General features: G+C 57.0%; 1 protein-coding gene and 1 long non-coding RNA gene across 2 annotated transcripts in view; one reads left to right on the top strand and one right to left on the bottom strand.

Annotated features, from left to right (window-relative positions):
* Positions 1-6720, bottom strand: part of LOC308500342 — a 41653-nt gene extending 34933 nt beyond the window's left edge. Inside the window, exon 1 of the long non-coding RNA XR_013993714.1 lies at positions 6563-6720. This is a non-coding gene — a long non-coding RNA (uncharacterized lncRNA). The remainder of the gene's footprint in view (positions 1-6562) is intronic.
* A 288-nt stretch (positions 6721-7008) lies between these two features.
* GRPEL1 (GrpE like 1, mitochondrial) lies at positions 7009-13064 on the top strand. The gene is made up of 4 exons (XM_081052978.1): positions 7009-7136; positions 9386-9548; positions 10615-10696; positions 11898-13064. Exons 1-4 carry the CDS (start codon positions 7036-7038, stop codon positions 12242-12244), a joined length of 693 nt encoding a protein of 230 aa, XP_080909104.1. The 5' UTR covers positions 7009-7035; the 3' UTR covers positions 12245-13064.
* Positions 13065-13171: the final 107 nt, after the last annotated feature.

Raw genomic sequence — 13171 nt, 5'->3', positions numbered from 1 at the left:
GCAGTGGGCCCTGACATGGGGGGGGGCCATGCAAGGGGGACCGAGTTTTCAGACTGAGCCCAGAGCAGAGCAGGGTCCAGAGCCAAAAGCCTTGCCACGCGCCTGGCGTTTAGGGAGTGAGGCAGGGAAGATGTGAGCTCCAGGAGGAAAACGAGGCCAGCCCAGGCAGCACCCTGTAACTCAGGCTGAGCAGAGATATCTCATCCTAAAAGCAATGGGTGGGGGCATGACAGGCTTGGGCAGGTGATTGCCAAGGTCACGTCTACCTTTTAGAAAGATGACTGGCTTCGGCGTGCAAGGTGGGTTAGACGTGAGAGACCAAGGCAGAAGGAGCATCCCAGACCACCAGGACCGTGGCCGTGAGGCCGGGCCACTCCGGAGGCTTCTTGGTGACCATAAAACTGACTGCACTGCACAGTTCTCCGCGTCCCTCAGCAGGCTCTGGCTGCAACTTTCTACGCCCCATCTTCACCAGTACCGGAAAGGTCTCCCAGCGCTTCCCACCAGCACCTGACTCGGGTGAGCCAACAAGAGCTACAAGGCAGGGCACGGCACTCACTCAGGGGCCTGGCATGCACACTGAGCCCCGAAAGCCAGGGGGCTGCTGTGGGCTGAATGTGCGCACCCCCATCCTTGAAGCCCTAACCCCAGGGGGCTGGCACGTGGAGGCCTCTGGGAGGCGGCGGCGAGGATTGGGTGAGGCCATGAGCGGACTGGTGCCCTTCTAAAAGGGAGAGGGGCCACAGCAAGGCAGCCACCCTCACGCAGGAGAACCCCACCGCCACCTGAGCGCTGGCTCCCTGGTCTTGGACTCCTGCTGTCCGGAACTGCAAGCAAAGCACCGTGTGATGAGCCCCCGTCTGTGGCATTTTGGCTGCTCTGAGGGTGACAGCAGAGGGCTCCTCTCGTCCCTCTGAGACATGGGCCCGGCCCGGCACGACGTCTGTTCCCACTGATAGATGAAAAACTGAGCCTCAGAGGGACAAGGCCACTGTTCAAAGTCACACAGTTACTGAGGCAGACACCCCTCTAGGAGACGCATGCCGTTGAGACCCACGTTCAAATCCTAGATCCCCATCAACTGTGTCACCCTGGGAAATGGACTTCGCCTGAGTGTCAGTTTTACCCCTAAAATGGGGATAATAGTATTTACCACAAAGCACTGTGTCAACATTTAAATGCAATTTTATATGTGAAATACTGTTGTAAAGTGCAATGTTCTAGGCGTTCTAGACATCCGTGAGCTGTTACAACAGCATTTTACCCCACAAGCAAAGCTGGCTTCTTTATTAGATGCTCTTCTCCCCTGGGAGAGCTCCTAGCCACCCGTCAAAGCCCCCCCACATCCCTCCTCTGGGAGGATTCCTGGGACTTCCTCCTGTGGGTTCCAGAGTACAGAACTCAGAGACAGCTTGTCCACCACTGCAGAGACCCGCAGACAGGCTGTCCCCCCAGCTCAGAGCAGGGACTGGCTCCACGCCCGGTCCCACAAAGGGGCTCAGAAATGTTTGCTTAATTAATGCAAAAAAAGAAACCTGCATTCACTTGGCACCAGACAGTAAGCTACTTGCTTTCTCCTTGCCCCTCGTCCCATGCGAGGAGTGCTTCTTACCTTGGAGAACTCAGGGGCTTGTCCCCTGGCCTCGGCCAATGACAGACAGCAGCGTGGGGCTCTTCCAGGCGGAAGCTTCACACCCAGTGCAGCGCTTCTCATCCTCATCTGTGAGACCTTGGCAGCGTTCCTGGGAGCAGGCTCCCCACGCGCCTGGGTCCAGAGCGAGGCAGCCCCGCCTTCCTTCCCTAAGCCCCCAACTGTCTTTGGGCACGTGGCCTGTGTTTCTGTGCAGAGCACGCAGACGTGCGGGGCGTTGTCACCTCTGGAGTCAGCCCCAGCCAGGGATGGACAACCCCAGCTTCCTGCCCCTGGCTGTGGCCCCCTGGCTCTGGCGGCTGGCTCTATACCATCTCCAGGCAGCCCTGGTCGTGCTCCACTAGCTTCCTCCCCTCCCTCTCACTCCTCCATTTAGCCACTGGCACTTCCTGGGCTCATCTCCCAGATAAACTGCTTGCGTACAAAGCTTTCTGTCAAGGCCGGCTTTTGGGGAGCGTGCCCTCTCAAAGGATGAGAAAGACTTGTTGCAGGGCCCTCGGTAGCCTGTGAGGGGCATGGGATTTGAGCAAATAAGCCTTTGTCTCAAGCCTCTGCCTGGGGTGGCAGCCCTTAGTCATGGCAGCATAACTTAGCCGAGCTGGGAACTATGACACCGTCTGGAGCTAAGGACGTAAGGCTCAGGGTGTGACAGACTAGGATTGGCTTGAGAGCCGTCCCACTCCAGAGCACATGCTCTTAGCCACCTACTATGTGCTGGAGGAAGGAGGGAGGGTGGAAGACGACCCCGTCCGGCTATAAAGGACCAGCAGGGACAACGGCTGCAGCCCAGGGCTCCTGCCTGCACGAGTTGGCCAGGGTTCTCCACCCAGGACTCTCGGACGGCCTGTGGGCCTCTGCCCGCCTCCCCTCACTTCCCAGCCCCGTAGCGCAGTTTCTGCCCCGGCCGTCAGACCTTGGGGGACAGCACACATGTTGGCCCAGGGTCTGGAAAAGATGAGTCTCCTCTGGTGTCCACATTCTTTCCCCCAGCCGCCTCAGGGAAAAGCCAGCCAGCTCTGCATGCACGTACCGCACTGAGAATGGCCCCGTGCCCACCATGGTCCTTCCTGGGGGCAGGGTTCTGCCTCTGGAGGGGTGTCGGGAGGGAGGGAGGGAGGGAGGGAGGGAGGGAGGGAGGGAGGGAGGGAGGGAGAGGATGACGCTCCTTCAGAACCCCTTGGCTGGGCCGAGGGATCATTCCAACCGTGTGTTTTCCAGCATCTGCGGTTCCTTGGCAGCTCCACGCAGGCCCTGGAAATTCTCAAGGTGTTTTTGTTACGCATCTCTTATAGCTTTAATAAGAAACAGGCAGAGGGGGCAGAGAGAGGCAGGCTGCAGCCCCTCTTGGACCGGAGTCACCCTCACAGCCATGGGGACAAAACAGGCCTGAGGGTGGGGGAGGACTGCAGACATTTTCCTGGTTAACAACTTAATTGCTGCTGCTGGACCAGTCAACCTCCTGACCCTTGGGCGACCTCGCAGGCTGCATTCTTCTAGCTCTTTCTCTGTAGGCCTCGGCCAGAGCCCAGAGCGTGGATGGTGTGTAAAACCTTCCTGGCTGGGTGTCCACTGTCTGTCTGTTTTCTGGTCTCCCCAGGGACTGAGACGTCCTCCGAGTGCGACAGTGCCCGGCCAGGGCCACCAGCCCTGGGCAGGCAGAGAGCTCCTCATGCTAGAGGAATGCAACCCAGGGAGCCGTGGACGGAGATGGCCCCAGGGGCCTCCAGCAGCCGCCCCGGGTTGCCCAAGTACCTTTTCACAGGGGACCCTCTGCGCCTGAGCCAGCTGGAGCATCGGGAAGGGGAGTGTGGCCAGGCGTGGAGCCCATGCTCACACACACTGCTTCTCTGAGCTCTGACTCTCTGGCTAATGACCAATTCGAGCTCCTCACAGGAGCCTTTGAACCACAGTGCGCTTTTGATGAAAAACTGAAACAGCCTGAGAGTCCAATTCTCTCTCATGTCCACAGGCTTTTGAAGAGGCTCTCCTCAGGCTGAGAGGACTTGGCTGCCTCCTCCCTCCTTCCCCATCCTGCAGGTGACCCAAGGCCACCCTCACGCCACCGCTGTGGGAGGACTTGATTGTGCCCAGGGCAGGCGCCTGGGCCACACCTGGCGTCCACAGCTGTCCTTCCAAGGCTCTCGGGGAGAGGGCTGAGTGAACACAGGAAACTGGCTCTTTGTGCAGGTATTTCAACGTGAACATCTGCCGTCCCTTCTGGTGGCGTTTTCTTACCAAGAATGTCCCTTTCAGTTTGGAGCCTGCATCTATAGAGCGCGGAGTGGTGGGGAAATTGGCTGCCGGGTTGTCAGGTCCTTCTTCCAGGGAGGTCTGTCCACCTGGGAACCTTGGTTTCCTCAGGGTGGCAGGTTCAGGGATGTCACCTGTAGCACTGAAACCAACAAGTGAGTGAAGCATGAGACATGACAACAGGAACAGCAGTGAGGTAGTGCTCTGAGATCCAAAATAATGATCAAATACAATGGAGAGAATACAAGCAACGCCCACCTCACGGGACTACGATGTGGCTGCGGGCCCCAGCTGGGTTCTCCCCTGGGGCCTCACAGAAGCGGGGTGCCAGTGCGCTGGGCTCTTTCCTGGGGCTCATCAGGTTGCTGGTGGAGTCCAGCTCCTGGCGACGGCAGGTCAGAGGTCCTCGACTCCTTGCTGGCGGTCAGCCATTCCCTGCTCCCAGAGGCCGCCCATGGGCCTTCTCACATGGTCCCTCACTGGCAAACCAGCGGTGGTGACCTGAGTCTTTTGTGTGCTTTGAAGCTCTCTGACTTGGCTTGCCGGAGGAAACGCTCTGCGTTTAAAGGGCTCACCAAGGTCAGGCCTCCCAGATAACCTCCATTAAGGTCAAGTGGTGTGGGACTTCCACTGCATCTGCAAAGCCCATCGGAGGAGTCTGACCGAATAAGCAGAGGGTGGGCACCTTTACACCGCGGCCTACCACACCCCATGCCCACGTTTGGCTTTTCACTTATGCCAGAGTCGGATAAAAGGATCAAAATCCACGCCTTTGCTGAGGGATCATAATAAAATGCAGCCTGTGGCATCAGCCCCACTCCAGGCGCACGTGGGTGGGCGCACGTGGCTTCTGGCTGCAGCCCTGACGGCCACGTGGAAGCTGGGAACACTCGGGAAAGCATGGAAACGCTCCTTCTCCGCCTGCGTGACCTTGAGCAAGCCGCCTAAGCTGGCCGGTCCCCTCCTCACTGCGCTGTGGGCTGCTCCCCAGGGGCCAGCTGCACAGCCCCTGGCACCCGCCAGCGCTCGCTCGGCTGGAGAGCACCACACACGGCCGACAGGCTGTGCAGCCATCTGCACAAGTGTCTCCCTCCCGAGGACGTTTTCTTTTTAAACGCCACCCCCATCCTCATTGGGGCCACCACATGCCACCTAGCTTGCTGTTCGTGCACCCCTGCCCAGGCCACGCCACGCCCTTTGCTGTAAGGGCGTTCCGCGGGCGGACAGGTCTGGAATCGTGTATGGATCCACGTGTGGGGGACTCCCCCGCAGGCCGCTTCGTCTCCACGTGGGGATGACGCGCACTGAGGTGATGAGGCTCCAGACGTCGGGGGATGGGCCTAGGGGGACAATGTGGCCTCTGGACACCCAGCCGCAGCTCCCTCTGGAGCAGTTCCCAGTGTGGCCGCGAGGTGGCAGCGCGAGCAGCTGCGTGGAGGACCCGGGACCCCGGCGGGCTCGGCGGCCGCCCTGCGCTGAGCACGGCTCCGGGCACCAGCGCGGCCACCGCGGCCCGCGCCCGTGTGGCTCCGCGCCCGCGTGGCTCGGGACACGCGGCTGAGGTCCCTGCGGACCCCCGGGCGGCAGCGGGAGCTCCTCGCGCCAGGGGGCCCCCCTGACTCCTGTGCGCCCCAAGAAGGGTCAGGAAATGAGTTTGTTTCCTTTAACCTCACGATGAAGGACACGATCCCGCGTTTACAGGTGACAGATGCGGGCCGAGAGCAAGTCAGTGAGTCGTGCGTGTTCACAGCCAGAGAAACGTGACACATTGTTTTCAACTTTATTACGGAAAACTCCAAACAAAAGGAAACGCCGTCCCTTGCGCGGCCTTCTTCATCCGCCGTAAAGTGTCACCAGCATCTTGCCGCCGCGGCGTCTCCCACGCCCATCACTTTTTAACGGGAGGTTCACAAAGCGAGTCCCAGGCCCCTGGCGACGTGGCGACGTGGCGTGAATACGGGCACCGGCGGCTCCTGGGGGGGGGCGGCAACCTAACCCGCGGGCTCGCCTCCCCGAGCGAAGCGCCCGTAACACGCGGGTGTCCCCGCCGCCTCCATGAAGGCCCCCGGTCCAAGCGTCTCGAGTTGGTCCTGCCGGGCGCACACAGGCTGCACGCGTCCCCCCGACGGCCCGCCACCACGCCGCGTCACGAAGGCTTCACGGGAACGAACGGCCTAACGGGGCTTGGCCTCCCGCACCGAGCAGGAGGCAGCCCCGCGCGGAGCACAGGCGCGGCCGCCGCCCCGGGCCCCGGGGACGCACCCTCCCCGCCCTCCGTCGGACGAAGGCCGGCGTCCGACCGACGAGCCGTCGCTGTGTCCCCGAAGCTCTCCGAGGGCTGCTCCCTGCCAGCTTCTGTGTGTGTCTGAGAAAACTCAGGGCGACACAAAAGTCACAAAAGTGCAAAGACCTCCGGCCACGCGCCCAACAGCCACACCGCTAACACGGTCCCCGTGCTTCCCGGGCTTTCCTTCTGTCGCTACCACTCGCGGATGGCGACGGAGCCCGCCGACCAGCGCGCCCTGCTCCTCTCCCCGGTCCTCACCCAGACCAAGAAGCGACGTGAGGGAGGCGCCGCCCAAACCGGTTTTCAGCCCCGGTGCCTAACGTGCCTGCAGGGGCGCGTCCGTGCGCTTCTGCCCTGAAGCTGTTCGCACTTACCGAGCACCGAGCGCTCTGAGCCCGGCAGCGCGCCCGGACCTGGGGCCGGAAGGAGAACAGGGCAGACGACCGCCGGGCCTCACGCTGACCACGAGAGCAAAGCGCCGCACGGAACGCGAAACAGGCACTTAGAACGGAAACGCCGCAGCTGAGTCGCGGCGCCGGGATCTGGCGCACTTCCGGCGCCCGCCCCACCCCCACACGTCCTCCCCATTGGTTTTTCCCTTGACCACGCCCCCCGCGAGGGTCTCCTCCCACTGTTCCGTTCAACTTTCACCTCTTCACCTTCTGGGGCTCCGGACAGCTTCAGACCCCGCCCACCCCCCATAACCCACATTATTGGTGATTACCGTCCGTCCATCAGAGGAAAGTCGGTCGAGGATTGGTTGTGAGGAAGTAGTTGGGCGGGACGCAGGCACAGAGTCTGCGCGAGTTGCCTAGCCCTTGAGGGGCCGGGCTAGCGACCTTTGCGCATGCCCAGTACGTGCACAGGGTCGACGCGGGTGGCAGTCATGGCGGGTCGGTGTGTGAGGCTGGCGCGGCGAAGCCTCCCTGCTTTGGCGTTGTCTCTTAGGTAAGGGGATCCCGGCTGCGCTGGGCTGAAGAGGGGAGCGGTCCTCAGTGCCGCCCCGTCCGGCTCTGGCCCGGGAGCGGGACGGCGTGGGCCGCGGACACCCGACGGGGGCATGCCCGGCGGCTGGGCTTCCTGGCACTGCCCTCCTGGCGGGCCTGGCATGGAAAGCGCGGTGCCCCGAGCGCCCAGGGCCTGCGCTGACCCCCGCGTGTCCCGGGCCCGTACCCAGCCCCCACGCGCGGCGCCCCGGGCCAGCCTCGCACAGCAGGCGCGTGTGCCCGGCCGCGCATACTGGATCCCCTGGGCGCCGCGCGAGCGTTTGGGGGAAGCGAGGCCCCCTGTGCGCTCCGCGGGCTTTTCCACTCGGCCCGATTGCTTCTCCACCTTCGCCTTTTCCGGAGTCTGAGGTCAGAAGTGCCTCCGCGGGGAGAGGAATTTATCTGGACACGTTCAGTGACTCCACAGAGTCACGAGAGTCACTGCCCTCGCCTTGGCTTTTTCCTCTTTCTTTTCTTTGTACCCTGTGGCTTGTGCGTTTTGCAAGTTCTACCTCGTCCGCTGTTTTGGCAAGAGCTTGGTGTCTTGTGTTGCGGGAGCTGCCCAGAACCAGGTTACTTATTAGAGGAGCTGCTTCGGGCAGACGTGGGGTGGAAGGCGGGCAGCGCAGGCCTCGCCTTGTCCCCCCGGAGCTCACTCGCCTGCACGGAGCCCAGGCGGGCCAGGCGGACATCGCAGAGCGAAAGGGGGTTCAAGTGGGATTCTAGCCTGCTAAGTCACGTCAAACAGAACACGGCAACGAGAGCAGTCACCCACCCGGAATACCCGAGTAAAAAGGGGTTTTGCCCAAGTAATTTGTGGCTTTGTAGCTGGAGTTAGTTGCAGAAAAGAGATAAGCAGTCGGCATTACCTTCTGTCTCCGAGAACTGGTTTTGTGGAAAGAGGCTCAAATGGGGAGATCAAGAAGGTTGAATTGTAGTCATGGCCTTTAGAGGGACCTGCACAACAGCTGTGACTCACCCCCAGGGGTCAGAACAACTAGAAAATAACACAGCCTTCACAACAGCACACCCAGTTTTCAGATGATCAGCTTTTTGCAATCAGAAAACTAAAAATCCAATGTAAGATTATCGCTCTCTCCCCATCACCAGACTAAGGAATTCTGTGCCTCTCCTACAGGCCCAAGACCGCATATACATACACAGGATTTCTGGTCTTTACACAAGTGGGCTCACATTCTGTGTGTGTCTGTCAATTGCATTGCTTGCTGCAGTGTTCAGATTGTGGAAGCAACAGTTCACTCCATGTCTTCTGTTTCCAGCTGAGCACTATGCTACAGTGTTGCTGCAAACAACCTTGCACATTTATTCTGTCCTGATGGCTTTCCTGTTCACTGAGGCAGTTTTCCCTAATCTGGGGAGAAAACCAAATGAATTAGTTAAACGTTCAGATTGGACTGTGGCATGATGTAAGAAGCGCTCCACTGGTCCTGGTGAAGAAATCTGGCTATTTTGTGTATTTTAAGGCTGTTCTATCATTTATTAATAGCTTTGTGACCTTGGACTTACCACTTACCCTTTTTCATATGGGGATCAGATTGGATAATATCTTAAGTCACTTCCTGGCTTAGCTGGAGAGCTCTTTGTCTTTCCCTGTACAAAGCCCACGCTTCCCTATCTCCATGCCTTTGTCCAAGTGGTTTTCTCTCTCTTCCTGAAGTGATTGTGTCGTCTGCTGACTCCTTATGTGTAACTTACCTGTCCTTCAGAGCCCCCCTGCACAAAGCCTTCCATGGTCTTTGTTTCCCCAAAGCTAGACATCTTCTCCTGCTCCGAGCCTCCCAAAGCACATGGCTCCTCTCCTATCACTCCAACCCACATGGTACTTTGGTGGGTACCTTTATGCATGGTGGTCAGTACCCTGTGGGCGGGAGCCCTACCCTGTCGGTCTTTGTAGTCGGCACCAGCACTGGGCCTCACTGCCAGGAACAGCGCTCCCTCCGTGTGCGGGGGTGGTGGTGGGGGGAGTGAGGTGGGTGGGTCTCGAGGACCCTAACTCAGGAGGTGCTGAGGTTGCAGAGAGGAGGGGGAGGTGGGTACCTCAACCCTAGCACACTGATGGACTAGTTTAGGCACGTATGCAGATTTTTAGTCAATAAATAGCTTCTGTACATCGTCTCAAATTTCAGAACTCGTGCCTCTGACTTTAACAAACAAACCAAGTTAATTCCTAGCATGTGCACTTTTCTTTAGGCCCTCTCCTCGGCTGCTGTGCACGGCTACCAAACAGAAGAACTCTGGCCAGAACTTGGAAGAGGACACAGGTCAGAGTGAACCGAAGACAGACGCTCCCGCTGCAGAGAAGATACTCATGGAAGACAAGGTCAAGTTAGAAGAGCAGCTGAAGGAGACTATGGTAAGGCCGCCCGGGCTCTGGTGGGGAAGGACCCGTAGTCTGCTGACTCCAGGTGAGTTCTTCAGAGGATGTCGGCCAGCCTCCGAAGCCAGGCGAGTTCAGCCGTCTGTCCAAGGACGAGTTGGGTCCTGTAGCAAGTTACTGCTAAAGAAGGGACTAGCACCCAAATCCTGTGTTGTGCGGCCCTGGTTCTGTCATGAGAATCAGCTTTACGTGGCACATAGCTTATGTTGAATTGAGACTTAGAATGGTCCTTACAAATGAAGGCTGCTTGGTTGGCTGTTTAAGCGGGTCCTAGGCAGGACTAGGTTGGGGCCACGGGCGTGGGTGTGCGGCGCGCTTGTTTTATGAAGAATTAGTAACGTGGGTTTTCACTCCATGTGAAAACGCGTAAGCAGCACAGATCTAGTTCTCCAAGGATGAACAGATGGAGCAGATGGAGCGTCGAGGCCCCCAGCGTCAGACAGCACACGTGAAACTCCCAGGCTCACAAGATGTGCATGCTTGTGGGAAACGTGGGGAGAAATGGGGAAGGTCCCAGAACGCAGATAGCATTGCACAATCAGTGTGTGAACTGAGCCATGTCTGGGCAGCGGTAAACAGACCAAAGCTGGTAGCTCTTCGACGGAATAGAGACCTGAACTGGCCACCCAGCCGTGTGGTTCTCCAAACCTCAAGGTGTGGGCAGCACGGCAGGTCGGCCCTGACCAGGGAGCTGGAGGTTCTGCCGGGAAGTGATGGGTCCCTCTGGAGGGGCGACGAGCCCGTCAGAACCCTGCACAAGAACGTGCTTTTTTCTTGTTCTTTCCATAGCTGTACTCTAAGAATGGCCCTGGGGGCTACATATATACATGTCACCTTCATATCTCATTCCCTACTCGCTGGAAATAACTGATGCGGGTGTAACTTATTTCTGCCTGTTAACCTGCACTGTCTGTAGTCCAAACTGTCAGACGTCACTGTAGATGTCTGTTTTCTGACTTAGAATTTGTTATGTCAGATTTGCTTTCCTATGAATTTGTTCCACACTTTACTCATGTAAATTCCTTTTTCTTCTTTTTTTTAGGAAAAATATAAGCGAGCTTTGGCAGATACTGAGAACTTGCGGCAGAGGACCCAAAAATTGGTGGAAGAGGCAAAATTATATGGTAACTTGAAACATGATACTGATCTGGAAAAATAGAGGGTAGGGGAGGCCGGAGTCGGGTGTGTACGTGGGTATCAAACAGCGAGACCAGCCAGGGCGGGCACCTGCGGGCTGCGTTCCTGCCCGTTTTTAAGATGGGTCAGCAGAAGTCTAAGGAGCAAAACTGGAGTTGTGAGTAGCATTTAGAATTGTGAATGCGATTCCTTCTAAGGAGGGCACTTCCGGTTCTTCCACACGGAGACCGTGGTGTGACCCTGCAGGTGATTCCAGCAGGTCAGCCTGTCTGGTGTTCATTTCCTTAGCTGTACCAGCAATAACATGGACACCACTGATCCAAAACACTGCCTGCGTTGTCACCTTTGGACATTTGTCACTGTCCTTCCCAGTTTACACTGGAGATCCAAGGCTTAAATGACTTGCCACTCATCACAAAGCTAGAAAGGGCACCATGCCAAGGCTGCTGGCTCCTCACAGGGTTTAGTAAACCTGAGGCTATTGTTTGAGGACTTGGGGACCTCGTGTTGGAGGTGAAGGACCTCAGGCTCACCGTCAGGGGCCAGATGCCAGTTTGAACGCTCTCGTGAGTCCTCACTTCCGTTCAGCATCGGAAGCATTTTTTTTAAACCACAGTTTTTGTCGATGTAAACACTACCTTGAATTTTGAGTGACTTCCAATGGTACATCTGTTAGATTAGGGCGAAGGCTGGGGGGTGTCTTGCCACTTCCACCCCACACAGCCGGGTAGTTGCTGACGTTTCCGAGTACTTACTGTTTGCACCTTGGTCCTCAGTACTACGCTGCGGTAGGTGCTGATGTGGTTCCGTTAGAACTGAGGATGCTGAGACCCAGGGGTTGGCCGGGTCACACAGCGGCTAAGTGATGGCCCGCTGTGGCCCAGGCACCGTGCTCTCACTCCCGCACAGCTGCCTGTCCCTGCGCAGGGGCTGTTCCGCGCGTGGACGGGGTGCTGTTGGAATGTGCCGTTTCTCCCGGTTGGGGGCAGCGTTGTTGGTGAGATGGTTCTGCAGATGTTCATATCTAATTAGTTGTCTAAACCCAGAAAGGTTTTTGGTTCTTTTATGTTTGTTCCAACCAAGCCGTTGAAATCGAGGACGGATGAGTGATTGACAGGGCTTACAGTTTTGCGTTGTCCACTCGGTTGATACAGGATGCAAATGATGCCCTTCTCTAACTTCGCTTAGGCATTCAGAGCTTCTGCAAGGACTTACTAGAGGTTGCAGACATCTTGGAGAAGGCGACACAGTGTGTTCCGAAAGAAGAGATTACGGAGGGCAACCCTCACCTGAAGAACCTGTATGAGGGGCTCGTGATGACCGAGGTCCAAATCCAGAAGGTGTTCACGAAGCACGGCTTACTCAGGCTGGACCCGCTGGGGGCCAAGTTCGACCCCTACGAGCATGAGGCCCTGTTCCACACGCCAGTGGAGGGGAAAGAGCCAGGCACGGTGGCACTGGTTAACAAAGTGGGGTACAAGCTGCACGGGCGCACCCTGAGACCTGCCCTGGTGGGGGTGGTGAAGGAAGCTTAGCTGCCTCCAAGGGGTCTGGTGGGTCGGGGGTAACCACTGGCTCTACATCTTAGAAGGCTGGCTCATCTTTTCCTCATCTGGATACTTTTGACTTTTTCCCAAACCTTACTGGAAAGCGTTAGTGAGCAGCGGCTAAGCAGAAAATTAAGCCAACTGTACAGCTGCGTTACCGAACTCTAATTCGGGAGACGGGTGGTTTTAATACACGTTTAATAATAGTTCCACATGCCCACAGAACAGGCCGGCGGGACACTACTGGGCCCTCAAGTACCGTGAATAAGGCTACATCACTCAAACTCTGCTGATGTCAGAGTATTTTCAATGAATAAAAAAAGGTCTGCGGGAATCCCGCTGTCTGGCTTGCTGGCCTGCGTCTCGCTGCAGCGGGCAGGCTCCGGGAATACTTAGCCCAGCACATTTCATTCAGTGAAGGGAGGCAAGGGTTCCAACATTTTTCTTGCTAAGAAAAATTGCCCTGGTCAAGCGCATGAGTTCCTTTATCGCTGCTCTCCAGCTGCTAAAAGTGACCAGCTTCGGGCTTCTCCTTGGAGGTGTGAAATGAGCAGACACACCTTAACACTTCTCACCACCTTACTTTGCCAGTAACTGAATTTGACAAAATCAGTTACTTGGCCCCGTTCTATTCATCCATGTATAGAAATGTTTAAATCTTACATTCATCTAGTTACCGATGACCAGAAAGTCTTTTCCCTAGTAAGAGGGACTTTTCTCAAAATCTGAGGACTGCATGCTTAGTATGTTAATGTTAAATTTTTAAATTTTATTTAAGGATTAAAGCCCTACGATGTTTATTTTCCTACTTTCTAATAACTATTTTGTGTCCTTTGGTGAGATCCTTACTAAGGAAAACATGACTTACCTTTCCCATTCTCTGCTCAAATCCTGAAGCTGTCAACTTGGCACCCC

Source organism: Rhinolophus hipposideros (genome assembly GCF_964194185.1).
Source record: "Rhinolophus hipposideros genome assembly, chromosome: 1".
NCBI lineage: Eukaryota > Metazoa > Chordata > Mammalia > Chiroptera > Rhinolophidae > Rhinolophus > Rhinolophus hipposideros.
Note: the sequence above shows the minus strand (reverse complement) of the source record. Positions and strands in the feature narration are given on the sequence as shown.